The 25,719-nt window shown below is 42.6% G+C and overlaps 1 protein-coding gene across 2 annotated transcripts in view; it reads left to right on the forward strand.

The window, feature by feature from the left end:
* The window catches only part of IQGAP3 (IQ motif containing GTPase activating protein 3), a 68,798-nt gene that overhangs the window by 3,336 nt on the left and 39,743 nt on the right, over positions 1–25,719 (forward strand). The window contains exons 3-15 of one of the 2 annotated variants that reach the window (XM_027871480.1): positions 10,375–10,531; positions 11,070–11,147; positions 12,425–12,501; positions 13,058–13,125; positions 14,918–15,031; positions 15,332–15,510; positions 16,672–16,759; positions 17,585–17,748; positions 18,011–18,098; positions 21,694–21,857; positions 22,711–22,868; positions 24,572–24,693; positions 24,850–25,013. In XM_027871480.1, coding sequence (XP_027727281.1) covers positions 10,375–10,531; positions 11,070–11,147; positions 12,425–12,501; positions 13,058–13,125; positions 14,918–15,031; positions 15,332–15,510; positions 16,672–16,759; positions 17,585–17,748; positions 18,011–18,098; positions 21,694–21,857; positions 22,711–22,868; positions 24,572–24,693; positions 24,850–25,013 — 1,621 coding nt within the window. The remainder of the gene's footprint in view (positions 1–10,374; positions 10,532–11,069; positions 11,148–12,424; positions 12,502–13,057; positions 13,126–14,917; positions 15,032–15,331; positions 15,511–16,671; positions 16,760–17,584; positions 17,749–18,010; positions 18,099–21,693; positions 21,858–22,710; positions 22,869–24,571; positions 24,694–24,849; positions 25,014–25,719) is intronic. The other variant, XM_027871481.1, reaches the window with a different exon arrangement.

Raw genomic sequence — 25,719 nt, forward strand, 5'->3', positions numbered from 1 at the left:
GAGGTAAGCAGGAAGAGGCCATGGAATGAGGGGAGGTGGGTAGGGGGATATAAGGGATAAGGAGAGGTAGGTAGAGCAGTGTTAAGTGGGAGTGGGGAAACCAAATTGTGAATGGGGAGTGGGCAAGGGATAGCCATGGGTCAGTGAAATTTTCAAGGTGCCAGATCACAAGTGTGCCTGTCCTTCATCCTACTCTCTCTAGCCCAATCCTAGCTAAGTTATTTGGGTTGATACTGTCTCTTTCTCCCTAGGAGATGAAAGGGGAGAAAAAAGGGGTAGGCTAGAGACATCGTGATGTTGGGGTGATACACAGTGGTCATGGTCTTAGCTCAGTTCTCTGTCCATTTCAGAGACTCCCCTGGTTTCCCTCAGTGGATGGGACAGGACTGAAGATGAGGCTTAGGGGACCTGAAGGCTGTCTTCTGGCCTCTAAAGATTGCCATGTGAAAGGAAATTAATCTTACTCTGATCGGCCCCAAATGGCAGCACTGAGAGCGATTCTTGGAGGTTGGGTAGAGGCAGATTTTGGTTTGATGTGAGGTCCAATTACAAATACAAGACTTGAATGGGCTGTCGCTGAAAGTAATGGTAATAGTTAAGACTAGCTAGTGCTTATATAATACTTTGCAATCATTGTCTCATTTGATCCTCACAACAACCCTGGGAGGATTTTACAGTTGGGGAAACTGAGGCAGAGGTTAAGTGACTTGCCCAGGGTCACACAGCTAGTAAGTGTCAAGGGTTTGGTCTGAGGCTGGATTTGAACTCAGGTCCTCCTGACTTCGGGGCCCAGTACTCTATCCACTGCGCCACCTAGCTGCCCTTGAAACTGGATTTGAACATGGGTCTTCCTGACTCTAATCCTGGCATCCTAGGTGCCTCATGTGGCAAATCTTCAAGCAAAGAGTGAATGACTGACAGGATGACCACTTGTTGGGGTGTTGAAAAGGGAACTCTTGTTCAAGTATGGATTGAACCAGATGCCCTCTGAGGTCCCTTCCAACTCCAAGATGCTGTGATTTCATGAAAACCTTTCTCCTAATCTTTTATTTTAAATAGGGTTAGGGTACTAGACCTATAATGTCATCAGTACAGGGAATTACCAGATAAGGAAACTCCTACCAATGCTGGTCAAGACTTTCTCTGTCTTATGAAAGTTGCCTAAAGTACTGAGAGGTCAGTCACATGGTCAGTGTGTATCAGAGAAGAGACTGGAAGTCAGGTCTTCCTGGCTTTCTGTCCAGCCCGCTACACTTAGCCTTTCAGTTTAAATAACGGTAATCATGTCTCAGAGATAAAAAGTGCAGCATAATGGAGAGAGAGCCAGGACCTGAGTTCCAGTCCCTTCTCTGACACATCCTGGCTGTGTAACCTGGGACAAGTCACTTAACCATTCCGTGCCCTCAGACAAGTTTCTTAAGACTTTAAATGGAAAGACATTTGCAGATCTGTGGAAAGTGGACTCATGAAGAGAGCCAATAAAATCACAGGTCCAGAAGTAAAAACTCATGTCTTTCCATTCAGAGAGCATTTTAGGTTTTGTAAAAATACTTCTCCATTTGCCATTTCGGCTGATCCTCACAGTAACTGTGAGGTAGGAAGGCTTGTTCCTTCCCTTTCTCTTCATGGCTGTGAGGGGCTTGATTGGGTCATCTTGCCCGTTCTTTGAGGGCAGGTTCCCTTAGATACAAGGGATACTTACGCTGAAGATGTCATTACCCGTTTTTTAACCTCAGGAACTGAGCTCAGAGGATGACTTTCTCAAGTTCACACCTGTCTTTAGTAAGAGGAGCAGGGCTGGATTGCCCAAGTCTCCTGAGATGTCATCTCCTCCTACCCCACTCTTCTGCCTTCCCTATTCTATGCCCTGAAGATTACCTGTCACTCCCATCATCATCAAAACGTGGATAAGGGCTCTGGACTGCAGAGATCTTGTAGGCAGACACAGCCTCTGCCCTCTGGGAGCACTGTCCAAGGCTGATGAGGACGGCCACAGACAGTAAGAGACACATGGAGAGAATGGTGAACAAACTCTCTGCGTAATGAAACAGGGACGGTCTTGGTTAAGGCCTGTTTGAAATAGGGAAGAACCGTTAGAATCCCTTCTTTTCTCCTTAGATCAATTTGGAAAGATTTTCTGGAGGGGAGGATAATTAAGATAGGAGACAGGAAGGTTGGAGTGGGGAAAGAAGGCTTGAGACGGGGTTCTTCTACGTGACTTGAAGAAGATATTGCAGTAGTAAGTACATGGTATATAGAGCCAGTTAGGTGGCCCAGTGGATAGAGAACTGGGCCTGGGGTCAAGATAGACCTGGGTTCAGATGTGACCTCAGACACTTACTAGCTGTGTGACCCTGGACAAGTCACTTAACCTTCGTCTGCCTCAGTTTTCTCATCTATAAAAGGGGATGATAATAATAGCACCTACCTCTTAGGGTTGTGAGAGTCAAATGAGATGATATAAAGTTCTTTGAAAACCTTAAGAAGTTACATAAATAAATTCTAGTTAATAGTAGCAGCAGCAGCAGCAGCTACTTGGTGAAGTGGAAAGAGCACAGCCCTGAATCAGGAGGATCTGAGTACAAATCCAGCCTCAGACACTTACTAGCTTTGTGACCCTGGGCAAGTCACTTAACCCTGATTGCCTAAAAGGGGGGGGGGGCAGGTAGGTGGCACAGTGGCTAGGCACCAGCCTTGGAGTCAGAGGCACTTTAGTTCAAATCTGGTCTCAAACCATACACTTGACACTTACTAGCTGTGTGACCCTAGGCAAGTCACTTAACCCCAGTTGCCTTGCCAAAAAAAAAGAAAGCCAAAGGTAGTGACAACAAGAAAAGCTTTGGATTTGAAATCAGGACCTATGTGTGATTCCTGGCTCTGCTATTTCTTGCCTGTGTGATCTTGGGCAAATTATCCCTTTATGCCATCCCTTTGAATGGCAGTTTACTATCATTCTATAAAATGAGAGGTTAGACTAGCTTATCTTTCTCTTTTTTTAATATTGCACTGATTTTTTTCATTATTACATTGCTATCATTTCCCCTACCTCCCCTAAATTGAACTTCCCTTGTGACAAAGCAAAACAAAAAAAAATCTGATACAGAAACCTTGTCCTACAATGTATATGACATTCTGACCTCATAGTCATGTCACAACCTCCTGCCCCACCCCATTTGAGGGATAGTGGATAGGCTTCAGAACCAACCAACTGAAATACTTTCTATGAGACGGGTGTTTCATTCTCTCTCTCTTTTTTTAAACATTTTTATTTAAAGTTTTGAGTTCCATATTCTATCCTTCCCTCCTCTTGCCCCTCCCTGAGACAGGAAAAAATCAGATGTGGGTTATACACGTGCAACATGTAAAACATTCCATATTAGTCATTTTGTACAAGAAGACTTGAATAAAAGAAAAAAAATGAAAGAAAGAAAGTAAAAAATAACATGCTTCAGTCTGTATTCAAACGATATCAGTTCTTTCTCTGGAGGCGGATGGTGTGCTTTTTCAGTCGTCCTTTGGGATTGTCTTAGGTCATTGTATTGCTGAGAATAGCTTGAGTTCTTCATCAAACAATATTATTACTGCTACTGTGTACAACATTCTCCTGGTTCTGTTCACTTCACTGTGTATCAGTTCATGTAACTCTCTCCAGGTTTTTCTGAAATCATCCTGCTTGTCATTTCTCATAGCACAATAGTATTCCCTTACAATCATATACCACAGCTTGTTTAGCCATTTCCCAACTGATGGGCATTCCTTCAATTTTCAATTCTTGGCCACCACAAAAAGAGCTACTGTAAATATTTTTATACAAATAGGTCTTGTCTCCCTTTTTTGGATGTCTTTGGGATATAGACCTAGCAGTGGTATTGCTAGAAAGGGTATACACAGTTTTATAGCCCTTTGGGCAGAGTTTCAAATTGCTCTCCAGAATGGTTAGATCAGTTCACAACTCTACCAACAGCAGTTTCCCACATCTCCTCCAACATCCAACATTTTCCTTTTTTGTCGTATTAACTAATCTGATAGGTATGAGGTAGTACCTCAGAGTTGTTTTAATTCAAATTTCTCTAATCAATGATGATTTAGAGCATTTTTTCATATGACTGTGGATAACTTTGATTTCTTTGTCTAAGAACTGCCTGTTCATATCTTTTGACCAGTTATCAACTGGGGAATGACTTGTAATTTTATAAATTTATCTCAGTTATCTATATATTTAAGAAATGAGGCTTTTATCAGAGATAATTATTGCAAAGTTTTCCCCCAAGTTTTCTGCTTTCCTTATAACTTTGGTTGCATTGGTTTTGTTTGTGCAAAAAACTTTTTTAATTTTATATAATCAAAATTATCTATTTTAAATTTTGTAATGCTTTCTATATCTCCTTTGGTTCTAAATGCTTCCCTTATCCATAAATCTGACAGATAAACCATTCTATGTTCTTTTAATTTGCTTATGTTGGCGCCCTTTATGTATAAATCAGGTACCCATTTTGACCTTATCTTGGTATATAGTGTGAGATATTGGTTTATACCTAGTTTCTGCCATACTGTTTTCCAGTTTTCACAGCAGTTTTTGTCAAATAATGAGTTTGTGTTCCAAAAGTTTGTGTCTTTGGGTTTATCATATACCAGATTACTATGGTCATTTACTATAATGTAATTTGTACCTAATCTATTCCACTGATCCACTCCTCTATTTCTTAGCCAGTACCAGATTGTTTTGTTTTGTTTTTCAGCCAAAGACAAGGTTTATTAGAACATCCACCATATTGGCCAGACTCTTAAGGAATCTGAACATTAGCCAACATTAGCTATTGGCTAGATTATAAGAATCTGAGCACCTTAATGGAGACAAGATGGACCTTATATACAGAAAGACTATGGGAGGGATCTAGAAGTGGCCAAGTAGTTGGAGTGACTGAAGGAGGGGTCTAAGGAAGATTTGGATGGGAGTGGCCAGTAAGCTGGGGTGAACTCCAGGGAGAATGGAGTCTAGATAGGATTAAGAGTGGCGATCAGGAGGTAATGAAACAGAATTGGGAGACTGGACAGAACCACAATGAAAGACCAGTTGAGTGGATTACAGCCTCAGGCAAACACCAGAGATTTGGGAAAAGTCTAGGAATTTTCTTTTTTTAGGGTTCAGATCCCATCCCCATCATTCCCCCTTCAAACAAATGGGACCCAAATTCTTTTGGGGTAAGGGGCAAAGGTCTTGGCTTTTGAAACTGCTTCCTGCTGGCAAGGGGCATAGAGCTGTCCCTGCCTCAAGGGGGTCCCAAAAAGGAAGTAGACTGGAACCGAGCACAGGCTCCATCCAGTGGAATGATGGGGGGACATTGGCTGGTACCTGCTGTTTTCCACCAACTGTAGGTGAATGGCCTGTAGTCTGGAAGACACAAATCTGACAGAAAAGACTACAGGGCCCAGATATGACAGGATAAAACATCCTTAGCTCTGTTTGGATTCAGATAATTTAGTTTTCCAACCATGCAGTATCAAATCCACCTCATAGCCAGACTCAGGAATAGCCAGGTGGGTAACATTCCTTTTCAAAGGAATGTAATGGGGAAACTGAGCCAGGAGGGTCCCATCTTAGACTGAAGCTAAAATTGTCCTCTCAGCTTTTCTTGTTGCTGACTTCCTACTAGTATCACATTCTCTCTGAGTAGCTTGTGGCATTTTTCTCAGATGGTGGATTATTGATTATCAATGGGTTATTATGATCCATCAGACAACTCAAAATCTCATGAGCTTTTACCTCAAACAGCAAGTTTCACTAATCACAGCTTAGGAAAAACTTTTTCCAGGATTTACATCTCAAACTTAAATTTGTCCTGGTGTAAAAAGCCAATCGTAATAATAGAGATCATTTCAATATGCTTGCAAATTCTCAGCAAGACAAAATCCAAACAAGCTTTTTGGCAAGTTTACACATTAAAACAATAACCAACTACAGCCAAATTATTTTAGCTATAACCAAATTATGAAAAGTTGCTTGACATAACTGATACAAAAAGTTCACCAATTTGAAACTTGAAACAAACCCATTACCAATCAGGTAACTTCAATTTTGTTAAATGCATTTCCAGATTACTTTACACAGAGAATCAACATCTCATCATTAACAGTTAAAACTCCAACTTTAAAAGAGTGTGCTTACTCAAGTTCAGAGGCTAGCTTCTTTGCCTTGAGCAGGATGTGCTGAACCTGGGTGATGCTTCCAGGCAAAGGTTGCCCCAGGGTCCAAGGCCATTGCCAGTGGGGCTCATGCTGTAGGGGCCAACTTCAGAGGTGGGGGGAGGGTATATTCTTTTCTATTCCCATTCAGTTTTCTCTAGAGATCTATCATATCTAACTTTTCCAGAATTTTATTCACCTCCTTAATTTCTTTATTTTATTTTTGGTTATGTAGTTCTGAGAGGGGAAAGTTGGGGTCCCCCACCAGTATAGTTTTATTGTCTATTTCCTACAGTAACTCATTCAAGGTCTTCAAAAATTTAGATGCTATACAATTCAGTGCATATGTGTTTAGTATTGATATTCATTGTTTATGGTACCTTTCAGCAAGATATAGTTTTCTTTCTTATCTCTTTTAATTAGATCTGTTTTTGCTTTTGCTTTGTCTGAGATCATGAATGCTACACCTGCTTTCTTTGTTTCAGCTGAAGTATAATAAATATTCTGCTTCAGCCCTTTACTTTTACCCTGTGTGTATTTCTCTCTGTCAAATGTGTTTGTTGTCAACACCATATTATAGGATTCTGGTTTTAAATCCGTTCTTCTATCCACTTCCATTTTATGGGTGAGTTCATCCCATTCACATTTATAGTTACAATAACTACCTGTGTCTTTACCTCCATGCTGTTTTTCCCTTATCTCCCTCTCTCTCATACCTACACCCTTTCCCTCCTCACAGGCGCTTTACTTCTGATCAACACCTTCTCCAATCTACCCTCTCTTTTGTCAGTTCTCCCTCCCCCTTCTATTATCCCCATCCCTTTTTACTTTATTATAGAGTAAGATAGATTTCTATATCCAACTAAGTATGTATGTTATTCTATTTTTGAGCCAATTTTGATGAGAGTAAAGCTCAAGCTTTGTCCTCCATCCTCCCCATCCTCCTCTCCATTAGAACAGCTTTTCCATGCCTCTTTTATGTGGGATAATTAATAATCAGTCTTCTCCCTTCTTTCAGTACAATTTTCTTTCTCATCTCTTTATTTTGTTTTTTGGGGTATCATCCCATCAAAGTCACCTTATATCCACACCCTCTGTCTATATATACTCCTTCTAATTGCTCCTATGGTAATAAAGTTCTTGAGAGTTACAAATATCTTGCCATATATAAACAGTTTAACCTCATTGAATTTCTTTTGTTTTCTCTTTCTCGTTTCTTTTTTACCTTTTTATCTTTTCTCAGAGTCTTTGTATTTGGAAGTCAAATTATTTATTCATCCTGATCTTTTAATTAGGAATGCTTGAAAGTCTTGTATTTCGTTAAATGTCCATTTTGTTTTCACTGAAAGATTATATTCAGTTTTGCTGGCTAGGTGATTCTTGGTTGTAATCCTAACTCCTTTGCCTTCCAGTATGTCGTATTCCAAGCCCTCTGGTTCTTTAATACGGAAGCTGCCAGATTCTGTGTAAATGTGACTGTAGCTCCATGATATTTGAATTGTTTCTTTTTGGATCTTTGCAGTACTGTTTCCTTAGTCTGTGAGCTCTGGAATTTGGCTATGATGTTCCTGGGAATTTTCATTTTGGGACCTCTTTCAGGCAGTGTTTGGTGGATTCTTTCAATTTCTATTTTGCCCTCTGGTTCTAATACATCAGGGCAGTTTTCTTTGATAATTTCTTGAAAGATGTTGTCCAGGCTTTTTTGTTTTGTTTTGTTTTGTTTTTTGATCATGGCTTTCAGATAATCTAATAACTCTTGTATTACCTCTCCTGGATCTATTTTCTAGGTCAGTTGTTTTTTCTATTGGAAATTTCACATTTTATTCTATTTTTTTACTTCTTTGATTTTGTTTTTATTGTATCCCCTCCCCGCCATCTTTCTTATCCCCTTCCCCTCCCCTCCTATTTCTGTATTGAATAAGATAGATTTCTGTACCCGTCTGAATGTGTATATATATTCTTCCTTCTTTGAACCAATTCTGATGAGACTGAGATTCAACATTGCCTGCCACCCTCCAGTTTACCCTCTATTACGAAAACTGTTCCTTGTGTATCTCCTTTATGTGAGAGTATTTTCCCCATTCTATCTCTCCCTTCCCCCTTCTTCCAGTGCATCCCTCTTTCTCATCCTGTCACTTTTTGGGGAGGGGGAGGATCATCCCAATTAACTCCTACTTATGCCTTCTGTCTATGTGGTCTCTTTCTAACTGCCTTACTAATGATAGAGTTCTTAGGTCCCATAGAGGAATGTAAATAGTTTAATTTTATTGAGTCTCTTACTCTTTCATGTTGACCTTTTTATGCTTCTCTTAAGTCGTCTGTTTGAATGTCAGGTTTTCTATTCAGCTCTGGCACTTTCATCAGGAATGCTTGGAAGTCCTCTGTTTCATTAAATATCCATTTTTCCCCCCGAAGGATTATACTCAGTTTTGCTGAGTAGATTATTCTTGGTTATAGTTCTAGTTTCTTTGCCCTCTGGAATATCATTCCGAATCCTCTATTCCTTTAGTGTAGAAGCCGTTAAATTTTGTGTGATCCTGACTGTGACTCCTTGAAATTTGAATTGTTTCTGGTTGCTTGCAGTATTTTTTCCTTGATTTGGGAGCTCTGGAATTTGTCTGTAATATTCCTGGGAGTTTTAATTTTGGGATCTCTTTTAGGAGGTGATTGGTGGATTCTTTCAATTTCTATTTTACCCTCTGGATCTAAGATATCAGGGCAGTTTTCCTTGGTAATTTCTTGAAATATGATGTCTAGGCTCTTTTTTTTTTTTATCATGGCTTTCAGGTAGTCCAATAATTCTTAAATTATCTCCCCTCAATCTCTTTTCCAGGTCAATTGTTTTTCCAGTGAGATATTTCACATTTTCTTCTATTTTTTCTTTCATTCTTTTTTGTTTAATTGTTTCTTGAAGTCTTTATGGAGTCATTAGCTTCCACTTGCCCAATTCTAATTTTTAAGGAATTATTTTCTTCAGTGAGCTTGTGTACCTCTTTTTCAATTTGGCCAATTCTCTTTTTTAAGGTGATACTTTCTTCAGTATTTGTTGTGTCCTCTTTTTTTAAACCAAGCTAATAATTCTCTTTTTATAATTTTCTTGCATCACTCTTGTTTCCTTTTCCTGATTTTTCCTTTACCACTCATCTCTTTTTTTTAAAAAAAAAGAAAAAGAAAATTCTTCCAGGCATTCTTATTGGGCTTGGATCCAATTAGCATTTTTCTTTGAGGCTTTGCTTGTAACAGTTTTCACACTGTTGTCTTCTGAGTTTTTATCTTGGTCTTTCCTGCCATCATAGTAGCTTTTTATGGTCAAATTCTTTTTTTGGTTGTTGTCTCATTTTCCCAGCCTATTTCTTCACTTTGAACTTTATATTAAAGTTGAGCTCTGCTCACCTCATGGTAGGGAGGCACTGTGTCAAGCTTCAGGCTTTTTCATGCTGCTGTTTTCAGAGCTAGTTCTAAAGAGTACAAATTTTCATTGCTTCCAATGTGGTGTGATCCAGGAAGAGATGTGGTCACTGCTCTTTGGTCTACGTTCTGGTCTTTATCCAGGAAGGGCCCCTGCTCCGCTTGGCCCAAGTGTGACTAGGTTCCCTGCTTTCCTGCAGCCACAAGCACTAGTATTCCTCCTGGTCCCACTGTGACCAGGGCCCCTGCTCCCTGGCAACCCAACCAGAAGCATTCCTTTCTGCTCTGGAACTGCGACCCAGAGCTGTGTATGGGCAATAGAGTTGCCAAATAGCACTAAATCCTGCACCCAAGGCCCACAACGGGTCCCGTGTAATTTTTCTGACAAGTAGTCTCTGTGCTGAGAGCTCCCAAAACTGTGGTTGCCTCCAAGGGCCACCACTGTTGGCTGCAGTGCATGCACTAGCCAAGCTTCCACCATGGTGTCCAGGATATTTCACTCTACTAGATGGTTTCTCCCAGCTCTGAGTCTATAATTCCACAGTTCCAGGTATGTGTGGGCAATTTGAGAGAAAGTAGCTGAGAGCAGACACGGGGCAGAGAGAGTAGGAAGGAGAAACTGCTAAACCAGGGGAGGAAGTGTTCAGTTCTGATCTAGAGACCAGAGGACCCAGGGTTCAGCGAGCAAGATTCATGAATTCAGTGTGACTGCAGCCTGCCTGTGCTCCTGGGAGCCCAGCCAAAGGGGCTGCAACCTACCTTCTCCTTTGACTTTGCCCATAGTTGGATGGAGGCCTGCCTGAAGGAAGAGCTGCCTTCTCCGGTGGAGCTGGAGGAGAGCCTTCGAAATGGGGTTATTTTGGCCAAATTAGGACACTATTTTGCCCCTGATGTGGTTCCCTTCAAAAAGATCTATGACTTAGAGCAAATGCGGTATAAGGTGAGAGGGCACCTGAAGGCCCAGCTTTCTTTCTTTGTTCCCTCCTTTTCACCTGTGAAAGGGGCTCATTATGGGGACGTCTTCCCCCTCTGACCGTTGGTGGACTACCTAAAGAGTAAAGTGTGCCTCTTTCAGGTGTAAGGGACACTTACACAGTAGGCTTTAAGAAATTAAGTGGTCCTTGACCCCTAAATCATTGCATGAACAGTTATCCTTGTCGAAGATACCCTGGTGCTACTCTCTACCTGCCCCCGTGTCTCCCTTCTTTCCCATCTTATAGACATCCCTTCCTTTTGGAAACTTCTGGACCAGACCCTCCCTTTTTCAATTTCCCCCGCAGCACTGGTGTCTAGATCTTTATCCAGCCCATATCATCTTCCCTTGTCAGGCTCAGGGTCAGTCTGTGGCCTGGGGCAGTGCTCTGTCTCCCCAGCAGAGAGCGTCCTCCTGGATCTCCCCTCCAGTGCCCAGCACAGGTTCTGTCCACAAGGGACTCTCAGAACTATACAGGAACTGACTTTCTTTTCTTCCTCTTTAGGCAACTGGCCTACATTTCCGTCACACTGATAACATCAACTTCTGGCTGGCTGCAGCGTCTCACATTGGCCTACCTAAGGTAACCTTGGACCTGTCTATATTGGACATTAGAATTGGGACTTGTCACTCTCTCCCTCCTGTTCCTCTGCGCCACACCTTTGTCTCCATCAGCACCTTTGCCCCATGACTTCCACATTCCTTACTGACTGGTTAAAGCTGATAAAAACAGCCTTGGGATCCATAAGATTTCATACAAGCCACACCCCCTTTCTGTAACTGTACAAGGAAAAGAATTCCCCTCTATGCTTCCCTTCTGAGTCCCTGGGAGTTGTAAGGATATGTGCAGTAAGAGAGATTCTCTGTGTATACAATGTATATTAAAACACTTTTCTGTATATATAGTATGTAAAACACTTTGCAAACTTTCAAGCCTTATACAAATATGGCACAGTGCCTGGCACGTAGTAAACACTCAATAAGTGCATTATCTATCTAAATATGACATGTATATTTTCAGAAAAAAGACAGTACAGAAGTACAGATTCTGTCACTGATAATATATAGTGGAACTCCTTTCAAAAACTGGCAGAAGCAGTAGTAAAATATCAGACTATTAGCTGCCAAAATAATGTACACTGCCCTTTATTTTTCTCCTGCTTTGGGAGTACGTGAGAACTAAGAAATTAGAGCATAAAAGCTTATTGTGTAAATCTGCCATTGTTTCATACGTCTGCCCCTTAATGTGGCATGAATTTATATCAATGTTGACTTTTCACTCTTCTCCCCACCTAGTAGGAAGTAGGAGTAGAGGCAGTTGGGCCATAGATAAACCTGGGTCATTAAGGTCAGCTGTGCCTGCTGTGATTTCATTCCTGTAAAGGCCTCACAAAGGAGAAAACGCCCTTTACTAACTCAGATTGTCTACTTTCTCTGTAGCCTATAGTTTTTTGTTTTTTTTTTTATTTTGAGGCAATAGGGATTAAGTGACTTGCATGCGGTCACACAGCTAGTAAATGTCTGATGCCAAATTTGAACTCAGGTCCTCCTGACTCCAGGGCCCGTGCTCTATCCACTGTGCCACCTAGCTGCCCCTGCAACCTATAGACTTGAAGGTTCCCTAAAGCACTGAGAGGTTAAGTGATTTACCTAGGGTCATGTGGCCAGGATGTGTCAGGCAGGACTTGAACCTAGGTCTTGACTCTAAAGCCAGCTCTCTATCTACAATGCTATACTGCCTCTTTAAATGCCACTCCCATTTAGGAAGGTTAAAAATTGGTGCCTGGAGTTTCTTCCCTCCTTAAACTGGGTACATCTACTAGGCTACTACATGCACTAATAGGTTGGCTTCTCCTCCAGACTTTTCTTCCTGAGACTACAGACATCTATGACAAGAAGAACATGCCACGGGTGGTCTACTGTATCCATGCGCTGAGGTGAGCAAACTTCCTATCACCTAGGTTTCTAGGTACAGTAGAATATCCTCTGCAGCTGGCATTATACTAGGGGGGATGGAGAAGGGACCCGAAGGAAAACTACCAGAGATGTGAGAGCCTAGATCTGTATAGCTGTGTATGTCTGCAATGCCGTGGGAGTGGATAGATGTGGAGATCTTCTCCTTCTGTGAATATAACTGCGGGTAGAGGCTGAGATGGAGATGTTCCTGGTTTGTAATTAGAGAGTGAAGCTCCCACAGGAGTGGGACCCGAGCCAGGACCTTCAGGTAAGGTCAGCCTTGGATGAATGGTGGATAAATTTTTAATACCCCTCATTCCAAATGGATATGAATCACCTTTTACAAAGAGAGAGATTCCTTGAATTTCTTTATCTCATTTCTTGGAAAACATCCCAGGCTTTCTCTGTAGCCCTCTTTCAAAAAACCTTGGTCTTGGTCGGATAAAGAAAGTGATGGGAGCCTGAGGTCACTGAGTTCCTTAAAATGATGTAAGGAAGATGTTTCCTGCACAGTTTTGCCTTCTGTTTTTTTCCCAGTCTCTTCCTCTTCCGATTGGGATTGGCACCTCAGATCCATGACCTGTACGGTAAAGTAAAATTTACAGGTGGGTTCACTTCCTTCTCTACCCAGCAATTCAATTCCATTCCTTTCAGCTAACATTTTTAAAGTTTTCCCATCTATGGGGCACTGGCAATGCAAAGATAACAACTAAACAATCCCTGCCTTTGATGACATTAGGGGGACTGGGAAGACTGGGGGTACTGGATTATAGTATCTATACCAATCAGCGAATATAAGATAATTTGATGCAGGAGAAAGAATAATACCAGGCAGTATCAAGAAAGATTTTACTTAGACACCTGACCTAAGCCTTGAGAAAAGTTAGAGATTTTTAGGAGGCAAATATGAGGGTAGCAATACATTTCAGGGCTGGGAACTGGTGAATGTCAAGTTTGAGGGAAAGCTAGCAGGCCACTTGGGCTGGAGAGGAGAGTACGGGAAGGGAAGCATTATGAAGTAAGTCTAGAAAATTAAGAGGAGCACAATGTCATGAGGCTTTAGATGGCAGGCTGAAGAATTTGGATTTTATCATAGATGCAAGAGGGAGTTATGGATAGTTTTTGAGCAGAGGAGCTATGGGGTCATAACTGTATTTTAGGAATCTTAATTTGGAAGGTATATGGAAGATGATTGGAGGGAAGAGAAATGGGGAAGCAGGGAAATCAGTTAGGAGGCTATTACAGTAGTCCAGGGGGCAGCTAGGTGGTCCAATGGATAGAGCACTGGGCTTGGAATCAGGAAGGCTTGTCTTCGTGAGTTCAAATCTGGCCTTAGACACTTAGTAGCTGTGTGACCCTGGGCAAGTCACTTAACCCTGTTTGCCTGAGTTTCCTCTTCTGTAAAATGAGCTGGAGAAGGAAATAATAAACTATTCAGTATCTTTGCCAAGAAAACCCCAAATGAGGTCACGGAGAGTAGGACACAACTGAAGTGATTAAACAACAACAACAGTTGTCCAAGTGAGAGGCGAGGAGGGCCTGAGCTAGGGTAGTGGTCATGTGAGTGGAGAGGAGGAGGAGGATAAATCAGAGAGAAGTTATGGAGTTAGAAGCAAAGCTTGGCAACTGATTAGATACAGGGGACAAGGGAGAAGGAACAATATGGGTAACTGAGTTTGTGAATCTGGATGACTGAGGAGGTGATGTGCTTAATGGAGATAGGGGAGTTTTAGAAGGGGAGGGAAAGAGGAGAGTCTGAGCGCCACTTTAGACTTGTTGAGTTTGAGGTGGAGATGTCCAGCAGGCAGGTGGTTGGTTTTGTGGAACTGGGGACTGGAGTTCAGAAGAGAGGTAGGGCTAGATACATAGATTTGGGAATCACCTCTGATGAGATAGTTCAACCCATGGGACTTGATGAGATGACATATAGAGAACATACAAAGAAGAAAAGGGGGCCCAGGACTGAGCCCTGGGAAAGGCCTGTGCTTAAGGGATGTGGGGTGGGTGATAATCCAGCAAAGGCGATTGTGAAAAAGTGATTAGACAGTCAGGAGGAGAACCAGAAGAGAATATTGGCACAGAAGCCAAGAGTATCTAGGAGGAAAGCATACCCGATGATGTCAAGAACTACAAAGACGTCAAGAAGGGGGAGGATGGGAAAAAGCCATCCTGTTCAGCAGTTAACTTTGGGAGGGCAGTCTCAATTGCAGGGTAGCTTTGGAAGCCAGATTACAAGGGATTGAGAAGTGAGGAGGTGAAAAAAACAGAAGCAAAGAGTGGGGACATGTCTTTACAAGAATTTGGTTGTGAAGGAAAGAAAAGACAGGGTATTGTGGCTGGAGAGGCTGGTACTTTTGAGATTTCAGTGACATCAGTTTACCTGTGATGTCTTTGCAGAGGAGGAACTCAACAACATGACTGCAGAGCTGGCTAAGTATGGGCTGCAGCTGCCAGCGTTCAGCAAGATTGGGGGCATCCTGGCAAGTGAGCTCTCTGTGGATGAGGCTTCTGGTAGGTAGCAGCTGATCTGCACAACAAATGCCAGGAGCGGTGCTTTGGATGGGTGGGAAACTCCAGGTTCAAGGGTAGAGAGCACATCCCGAAAAGGAGGTTCTCCTCGTCGCCTACCTACACGTGGGCCTTCCAACTGAGCTAACCTGTGAGGGTTTGAGGAAGTTATGATGGCAACATGGAATTAGAATTAAAGTAACCAAGGTTGACCTCAACCTGCTGTTTGCTTCTCGTCCCTTGATCTTGTTTTCATGTCTCACCCCGCTTCCCATCCCAACACCCTTACTCCCCTACTTCTAGTCCATGCCGCCGTCCTTGCCATCAATGAAGCGGTGGAGAGGGGGGTGGTAGAAGACACTCTTGCTGCGCTGAAGAACCCGAACGCCATGTTGGGGAACCTCCGGGAGCCCTTGGCTGCTGTTTACCAGGAGCTGCTAGCCCAAGTGAAGATGGAAAAAGTCGCCAACTCCAGGAACTGTGTAAGGAGAAGTCCTGGGGCTCAGGTTCCCATATGCTGGGCTCCCTGACCTAGGGAAAAACCACTTAATTCCATCTCAGGGTCTTAATTTCACACTCTGAAACTGAAGTGGGGAATCTTCCCTGCTTTATGAGAAAGAGAGAGTACTCTCAGATCCTGTGCCGGAAGAGTTCAAGAAATAATGCAGTTATCTGGGTGGTTCAGGGAAAGGGGCCAGGGCAGAACAGTGAGAAGGGCTAGAAGAGAGTACTGTGGCATAGTGGATTGATTGCAGGATTTAGAGTCAGGAAGATCTGTGTTCTAATCCTACCTCTGATGCTAGCCATGTGACCGTAGGCAATATACTTAACCTTTGTGAGCCTCAGTTTCCCTCTCTCTAAAATTAGGATAATACCACTACTAGTACCCCCTTCCCAGGATTGTTGTGAGACTCAAATGAAGGCTTTAAAGTATGTCAGTTATTGAAATAATAAAAATTTGTCATAGCCTAGCATAGCAGTCAGCTCACAGTAGGCAATGAAAAATTGTTTAATTGTATTAAACTAAAAGGGAAGGAAGGGAATGAGTGCCTACTGTTATTTATATAGTGCCTACTGTTTGCCAAGAACTTTACAAATATCTCATTTAATCTTCAAAACAACCCTTGGGAGGTGGATGCTGTTATTATCCCCGTGTTACAGTTGAGGAAACTGAGGGAGATAGAAGTTAAGTGACTTGCTCAAAGTCATACAGCTACTAAGTGTCTGAGGCTGGATTTGAACTTGGGTCTTCCTGATTCCAGGCCTGCTGTATTACCTCATTGCCTCAGAGGTAGGGATCTAAGAGGAGGGTGAGGGATTAGTGTTTTGTGTTCTTAAAGGCAAAGGATATATGGAGGAGGATTCCTGGGTTCAACCTCTCTGAAGAGCAGAGACCCTGGGATGTTACTGGATGAGACTGGACTCTGTCCCTAGAGATTCTTAAGGTTAGCTTAAATGTGCTGGTAGCAGGAGGGTGGAAATTTTGGTTTGCTTCTGGACTAGGTTAGACCTCTAGAAGCAGTGGGAGTGGAGGAACTCAGAAGAGTTGACTGAAATCTGGTGGAATGCGGGAGGGAAAAAAGTAACAAGAAGGCTTATTTCAAGCTGACCTCCTCCTGATAGCATATTCACCCTCTTCTTAGTATGTCCAGGATGGCGGAGAGAGCCATGACATCTATGACCGATACCTGACTCAGGCAGAGATACAGGGCAATATCAACCAAGTCAATGGTAAGAGAGGACAAAAGAATTCAAATATATACCCAGTGCAGGATGTATAGCCAGAGCCTGGACAAAGCATTTGCCCATCCTAGTCAAAGTTTGAAAATTTTGACCCCTGCTTGAAATCTTGGGATCAAAGGATTTAGAACTGAAGGAACATTTAGACCTCATCTGGTCAAGCACCTCAGTGCTCAGCCCCAGTCGTATAGACAGCTAACTGGGGCCCCTGAGAAGTGAAATGATTCAAGACCCATTCTTTCCCTTTCCCCCTACCCCTCACCTCCCTAATCTAGACCAGATCAGAATGAAGCTTTCATATTCTTTTTCCTTCCAGTGGCAGATGCCAACTGTACGCCTATAAAAAGACTGATATCCGTCCTTAATGAGTTGCCATTTGAGAGACAAATACTGAAGACCAAAATAAAAGGATGCATGGCTTTCTGAAAGAGGAGAAACATGAAAAAGTTGGGAAGGAAGAGTTGGGGAAGAGATGAGGCTGAGAAAGAGAAGCGTTTGGGGGCAAACAGCTCATTCAAAGGCTCAGGGTGGGGAAGAGGCATGGGTTTGCCTGCATGGAGAGGAGCCTGAGCTGAGAGGGTATTGAGATACAATCATTGAGACAGGGAGGCTGATGGAAAGAAGGTCCCCAAAGTTTGGGATGGACAAAACCAAAAGAAATCTTTGTAGGTTTGGGAGCAGGAAAGAGTAGTCAGAATGCTACTGGCTTCAGATGGTTCTGGTTATTGATGATGGGAGGTAGGGGCAGACTGAGAGCATTCTAAGGCCCCTGGTCCCTCCCAAATTGCCCAGATCTAAGTTTGGGTTTCTTCTTAGTTCATGGAGCTCTGGAGGCTGTTGACGAATCTCTGGAAAGACAGAACTCTGGGGCCTTGCTTGAAGCTCTCTGCGACTCAGCTTTGGCCCTTCGAGGAGTGAGGAGGGGTTTTGGTGACTGGTACCTGGAGCAACTGAGTTTAGACAGAGAACAGAAAGCGCTGGTAAGTCTGAGGAGGGAGAGTGAGGGGAGGAAATCCTTCTGCTCCCTGACTCTCCCACCCTTAAAGCTAGGATAGACCACCCCTGTTCCATTCAACAAACATTTATTAACACCTACTGTATACAAAACAATATGCTAGATTCTGAGGATGCACAGGTAAAAATTGACAGTCACTGAGAGTAGTTTACAGTTTAATGGGGATGGGTATCACATGTACACAAATAACTATCATAATTCTCAGGGTAATCTTTTGCCTCTTAAAGGAGCTGGGCTTGGTAGAGCTTCTGGAGAAGGAGGAGGTCCAGGCTGGTGTGGCTGCAGCCAATGCTAAAGGCGATCAAGAACTTGCTAGTAAGTCACCGCCCTGTGATGGAGGATTGACCTAGACTGGTTGTCAACCCTCTCAAAGGCATGGCAGCTCTCACCTACATAGAATGTACCTCATTCCTGCACCACTTGATAATGCTTAGAAGATAATTTCAGAAAGTATGTTTAAGAATTTGGGATTGTGCTATTTGCTTATTACTATAACAGGATTGAATTTGTAAAGCATGCATGCCCCTAAGTGGTGGGTTATTTTCTCCTGGGCATTATTGTTCTGTTTCCCAATAGCTGCTATCTGTCTCAGTCTCTGCAACTAAAATGAGCAGTGAGATAAAGGACAATGTCCAGTCCAAATTTCAAAGGTTATTTGCCTTCCAAGAAATTACTAACATGCCTAGGAGAAGGGATATTTTGATTGCTTATCTGTGGGGGCTCCTTTCACCTTTCAGTACTCTTTGCTTAAAACAATTTCCCACTGCTTAGTAAGATAGACTTTTCTTATTGCTTTGGCTATAATATAAATATCTATAATGTTATAATTATATGTAATATTATAACATATAATTTATTATGGGTATTTATATAATATATATTTATTAATATACCTTTTAACCTCTTTATAAGAAGTTGAATAAGAATATACCTTTTTTATAGGAAATGAATAAACATAGAGATGTAATCTGTAGCAAGATTTAAAAGAAATAGAATGCCTAGAAACATTATGATATCTTTCTGATTGTAAAGCAGTTTTTCCTAACTCATACTATACTCTGGACCAGTAAAATCTCTACATTCTTTTCTTGGATCATTCTTCCTTCCAAAGCCTTAGCTCAGTGGCTTTCAGTGGTCAAGGACATAAGATCTGGGAGCAAGGGTAGGAAGGAGGAAGAAGCCAGTTTTTAAAGTTTATAGAGTTTGAGAACTAAGAATGTTTGGTGGTAAAAAATTTTGTGCACTAGTAAAAATTTGCTATAAACAGGAGATAAGAAATGCTGTTTTAAATTTTACTGGTTAATAATTTCTGCTTAACTTAATCTTGTGGTAATTATTCTCTTAAGAATCTTTTACTTTGTCTCACTTCCACAGTTTTCAGACACTGACTATTAAGAGCACCCAGATCACTTTTGCTTATTGGACATTTCAAACTGGATGTCCCATAGTCATCTCAAAATCAACATATCTAAAAAGAAAAATAAGAAAACACCTCATTATCTTTTCTCTAATCCCTCCCCCCTTCCAGACTTCCATATTTTTGTTAAGGGCATCACCATGCTTCCATTTTCCCACATTCTGCAACCTCCTTGTTACACTTGACTCATAACTCTCCATCAGTCCCACACATCCGTTCAGCTGTCAAATCTTGTTTCAGTCTCCACATCTCAAATCCATCCCCTTCTCTCTACTCATACAACCACCACCCGAGTTCAGGCCCCTCCTCATCACCTCTCACCTAGATTGTTACAATAGCCTCTTAACTGGTTTTTCAGCCCAATATTCTCTCTCTCTCTAAACCATACTTTACCCAGCTGCTGGAGTGATTTTCTCAAATCGTAGGCCTGACCCTGTTATTCCCCTATTCAGTTAACTCCAGTGGTTCCTGACTACTTGTAGGATCAGTTATAAACCCCTTTGATTGGTTTTTAAAGCCCTCCCCCCTTGGCCCCTGCCTCCTTTTCTGGCCTCATTGGACATTGTTCCCTTCCCCACACTCTATCTGGTCCAACTACATTGGCTTTCTTGCTGTTCCAGACACACACACACACAGAACCCTTCGTCTCTGCCTGAAATGTGTTCCTTCCCCATCTCCACTTTTGAGACTCCTTTATTGCTTCAAGACTTCCACTGCCCCCAGCTCTCCCCTCTCCAAATTACCTTAAATTTATTTTGTTTATGTTCTATTATACATGTTGTCTCAAGGGATAATTTTGTTTTTACCTTTGTATCTCCAATGCCAAGCATAGTACCTGGCATGTAGTAGGTGCTTAATAAATGCTTGTTGATTGTTTGATTGCTTCTCTTGACAGGGCAACACTTTTTTGCCTGATAGTTTGTTCTAGCATTGCCCTAACCTGGGGGGTCCTTGCTGAGGACTTCCTGTGGAATCAGATTCTTCATGGAATTCACCCAGGGAAATCTTGAGCCTTTGGCCTAGCAATCCCTCTTATAATATCGACCTTGCCGATAATTTACCTCTGGCCTAAGGTAGCAAGTCTAGACCTTTTTCTTTTTTTTTCCCTCTCAGCCCAAAAAAGGTAGAGAGGATTTTTTATACAATTTTATATTTAGCCACCAAGAAGATAAAATCAGCCCAGTGCGACAAGGAATCCATGACACACAATCAGGCAAATTGATTTCAGGCCAGGTAGACCTTGCATTAAAAGATGAAATGTTCCTTGTCAGAGAGGAGTCAGATGGTGACGAAAGTCCTTTATCACATGACTGAACTAAGAGTCCTGCCTCAGAACTGATAGAGTCCTTCTCAGGGTGAAGGCTGCTGCCAGGGGCCCATCTCTGCTCCTGAGGCCTCTGGGGCCAGCACAGCCAGGTTGCTTGGCCCTACTTCATCTTACTCCTCTTGGGTTTCAGCTTGGCCCTTGTGGTGGTGTGGAAGTCAATTTATGATGCTAAGAACACCTTTTGTCGATGAGCATCAAGGCTTTCTGAGTTCAGAGACCTGCCATACTCAATTCCCAATTATCTTACACCCCCATGCACACACCACACCCTCCCCCACTGCTATGGTAGCTGGCCACCCTAGGGCACCCTCCTTCCCTTCTCCCTCTTCTGCCAACACACCATCCAAGTTTGTTCTAAAAATTCGTCTGCAGTGCGGAGCCTAGCAGTTTATTTACAGCCTATCCTCTTCTGCTCTCTTTTCTGTCTCTGTGCTTAAAATAAGGTTCTGCTGTGGGTTTGTTTTTGTTTTTTTTTATAAACAATTACAACCTACATTTCTACAGCATTTTAAGGTTCAGAAAGCATTGTCAACGTAACACTCCCGTGAGGTAGATAGTGTGCGTTGTGCCCGTTTGACAGATGAAGAATCTGTTTAGGAGGCTAACGTGGCTTGTTCATATAAGTCACATAGCAAGCAAGTGCTGGAACTGGAATTTGAATGTAAGTGTTTGGATTTCAAGTCTAGCTCTAATGCTCTTTGTATTCAGCCACGATGTTGCTGTGATAGTGGTGGTGGTGTTTTAAAATAAGCCACAGTTAGTACCTTTGGTGTTTTGTTTTTTTTTAATTCTACTGTCTTCTGCTTGTGTTGCTTCATATAATCCATTCCTTATTTCTTTGTAGTCATCAAATCTGTCATTTTTTAAACATAATCATACACCATTGCAATGATATATCATAATTATTCATCCATTCCACAGTAGGAAGACATAAAAGTTGTTTCCAGCTTCCCACCATTGCAAATAAAGCAGCTAGGTTTGTTCTCTTTCCCTATTTAACAGCATCCTCAGGGCGTGGTCCAGAAATGGCATTGTTGGGTCATTTGGTATGAGGAGTGGTTTTTTTAAACTGCTTGATACTGCCACATTGGGGGGTAGGGCTGGATTGGGGGCAGATAACTTTGCTTAAGTGGCCAGCTGAATCAACTTTTCTCTACCCCTACCAGTGCTTCAGGCTGTTGGACGGATCAATAGAGCCATCCGGAGAGGGCTGGCAGCAGACACGGTGAGGGAGCTTATGTGCCCTGAAGCCCAGCTGCCTGAGGTGTACCCCTTTGCTGAATCCATGTACCAGCAGGAACTAAGTTTGATTCAGCAGCAGCAGGAAGGGGTAAGTCACAAGAAGGGGTCACAGGGTACTCTCTCCATTCCCCTGGTCCTCTGCCCATTACTAGTACAGAAATCTTGCTGATCTTTAACCCCTAATCTAACACCAGGACCCTGCCTTAGGCCATGAGGAGGGATCTGAGGGGAAGAAAAGGGATATCCCTAGCCCTTTGGGGAAATTCTACACCTCCAGAGCACAGACACAGGAACAAGAGCAGAAGATCCAGGGGGCCTGGCGATCTAGATACCTGTGGTGGGGGGTGGAAAAGCCTGGAGGGGAGTGGACTTGGGCAGAGGTGGATAAGCCTCAGAAGCCTTCTTAAAGGATGGCAGGGTGGGGAAGGGTTTGATTGGCGGAAGGCTAGGATTCAGGGAGTCCAGTGGATAGGGCATTTAATCCAGAGGATTCTAATGGAAGGCTGAAAGGTTGGGGGAGACTAAGAGCAGGTTGGGCCAGGATGGGAGACACATCCTCCTAGGAAGAAAGACCCAGTGTGCATTATATATTTGCAATGGGGATGTAGGCTAGTGAGATATGAGATAGTATAGTAATAATAACTGTCACTTATATATACACCACTTTAAGGTTTGCAAAGCATTTTATATATGTTATCTCATTTGACCCTCACAAGAATCCTGGGAGATTTTATTATTTTGCTTTTATTATCCTCATTTTACAGATGAGGAAACTGAGTCTGAAAGTAGTTAAGTGATTTACCTAGGGTCACACAGGTAGTAATCCTGAAGTAGGATTTGAACTCAGGTCTTTCTGACTCCAGTCAGTTTGGCAGGGGGGTGGGGGGGTGCACCCTAAAGGCTCCAGATTTGTCAAGAGGACTTCCATGCTTCTCTCCTAGGAACTTGCTCAGGAGGAACTCTTTGTGGCTTTGGAGATGCTCTCTGCTGTTGCCCTGATTAATCGGTGCCTGGAGGCAGGGGATGCTGGGGGCTTCTGGAACAGTCTGGTCAGCCCAGCTTTGGGCCTGGCTGAAGTGGATGGAGAGAATGCCCAGCGGTAAGCAAGGCAAGGCACAGGACCTTTAAAACCTCAGGGACGTGAGAGAAACAGGAAACTGAAATGAAAACAACTGATTTTCATGGTACTTTTAAGGGTTACAAAGTGCTTTCCTCATAGCTTTGTGGGATAGATGGTGCAAATATTATTAGACCCATTTTGCAGATGATCTATCAATCAATAAGCATTTATTAGGGGCAGCTAGGTGGTGCAGTGAATAGAGCACTGGCCCTGAAGTCAGGAGGACCTGAGTTCAAATCCAGTCTCAGACCAAACACTTGACCCTTACTAGCTGTGTGACCCTGGGCAAGTCACTTAACTCCAATTGCCTTAAAAAAAAAAAAAAGCATTTATTAAATGCCCAGTAGGTGAGTAGAGGGCAGTTAGGTGATACAGTGGATAGAGTGCTGGGCCTAAAGTCAGGAAAACTCATCTTCCTGAGTTCAAATCTGGCCTCAGTTACTAGCTGTGTGACCCTGGGCAAGTCACTTAACTCTTTTTGTCTCAGTTCCTCACCCGTAAAATGAGCTGGAGAAGGAAATGGCAAAGCACTCCAATATCTCTGCCAAGAAAACTCCAAATGGGGTCACAAAGAATCAAGCTGGACACAGCTGAAACAACTGAGCAACAAGATGAATAGTACAAATATTATTAGACTCATTTTACAGATGATCCTTCAATCAGTAAACATTTATTAAATGCCTAGTAGGTGCCAAGCAGTGTGCTAAGTGCTGGGAATAAAAAGGCTAAAAGAAAGAGTTCCTGCCCTCAAGGAGCTTACAGTGAATTTGAGGGGAAGGTGGAGAGGGAGACACAGCATATGCATATATGAATCTATGCATAATCAATGCAAAATTCTTTGGGGGGGGGGGGTTACTAATAGCGGGGGGCATTAGGAAAGACTTCCTATAGAAAGTGAGTTTTGAAGGACACCAGAGACTGAGGTGAGGAGGCGTGGGATATAAAGTGTGCAAAGGCATCGAGATAGGAAATGAGAGCCTCCTTTGTGAGGAACATTAAGGGAGCCAGTCTGGCTGGACTGTCAGAGTATGGAAAGGGGAGGAAAGTACTTAAAATTATGTCCCTTGTGGACTTTGGCAAGTTTTCAGGTCCTTGGCACCAAGAAAACAAGGTTCTGAAGTAGTCCATGTCCTGGGAGCAAGTCTGTGATTTTGGAAAGAGCTTCTTCATTAGGTTTGGAGTCTAGACATCTCTATTTCAGCATGGAGTCACTACCTGCTTCCCCTCAAGCAGAGATGGTCCTGGACATGTGGAAAAGAGAAGGAGGTGTAATCTGATTGTCCCTCTGACTGTGGGGCTGGTGGAGAGATGGTGAATGAATAGTGGAAAGATGGTGGGTGGACAGTGGAATGATGGTGGGTGGATAGTGGAAAGATGACTGGATCTTGGATTCAAGTCCTGGCTCTGAGATTCAGAGCCTATGAAATCTTTTTGCCTCTGAGACTATCCCCTCATCTGCAAAATGAGGATACCAATACTTGCACTCTCTACCTCATAGGGTTGTTGTAGAGATATCACTTTGTAACCTTTAAAGCACTTAGATAAAATTTAAGCTATTACTATTCTCAGTCTCTTCCTTTGAGCCTTACTTTCTCTTTGAGAGGTAAAATCCTCCATCTCTCCTGACTCCTACTGTGAGATCCCATACCTCTCAACTTACCTTGTCTTTCCTTAATCCCCAGTTATTTTGATGCCCTGGGAAGGCTGTGGCAGGAACGGAATGGGGCCGGGGCCTTCCTGAGCTGGAATGACTTGCAGGCCACTGTGAGCCAAGTCAATGGTCAGGTCCAGGAGGAGACAGAGCGTGAGTTGGGCCTTGGAAGGGATGGATTGTGTTGGGGGTCAGACTCACACCCTTCCAGTACTGGGTCTCTGCAACTGCTTTTTTTTGCTATGCATTCTAGCCCCAGAGTGCAGCTTTGGGCTCCCCTTCCTTAGTAGACTCTTGCTGTTCCATCAGAGATCCTCGCAGTCAGTCTCATCAATGAAGCCCTGGATCAGAGAAAACCAGAGAAGACCTTGACTGCCCTACTGTTGCCCTCCGCCGGCCTGGATAATGTCACTCTCCCTGTTGGCCCCCTATACCACCATATCCTGACCTCCGCCAAGAGAAAGAAGGCCCAGGTAGGCTTGAGAATTATCTAGGTCACGTGATGAAAAATGCTCTCCACCTCCACAGAGAGAACTGATGAATTCTGAATGCAGATTGAAGCATACTTTTTTTCCCCCTTGTTTGCAAAATAAGTTTTTATTAAAAAACAAAACACAGCATAACATAATTCTGCAATGGTGTGACCAGATCATCTTGAAAGTATTTTTCTTAGTAGGACTTATTTTCTTAAGTCTTGATAAAGTCAGAATTTAATAGTAACACAAATACTTAATTTTTTGAGTTCTTAAGGCTAGTATGGCTTTTTAAAATGGAAAATGAATTTCCACTCTTTTCAAAGTAACAAAATAATTTTTAAAATTTATTTATTTTTAGTTTTCAACATTCACTTTTATAAGATTTTGAGTTCTAAATTCTCTCCCCTCCCCAAGATGGCATGCAATCTGATATAGGCTATACATGTATGATCATTTAAACCTATTTCCACATTAGTCATATTGTGAAAGCAGAATCAGAACAAAAGGAAAAAATCATGAGAAAGGAAAAAAAGAAAGAGAGAGAAAATAGTATGCTTCAATCTGCATTCAGACTCCATCAGTGCTTTCTCTGTATATGGATAGCATTTTCCATCATGAGTCTTTTGGAGTTGTCTTAGATCCTTGCATTGCTGAGAAGAGCTAAGTCTATCAAAGTCAGTTGTTGCTGTTACTGTATACAGTG

Source organism: Vombatus ursinus, unplaced genomic scaffold (genome assembly GCF_900497805.2).
Source record: "Vombatus ursinus unplaced genomic scaffold, bare-nosed wombat genome assembly UNPS02014798.1, whole genome shotgun sequence".
NCBI classification, from domain to species: Eukaryota; Metazoa; Chordata; class Mammalia; order Diprotodontia; family Vombatidae; genus Vombatus; species Vombatus ursinus.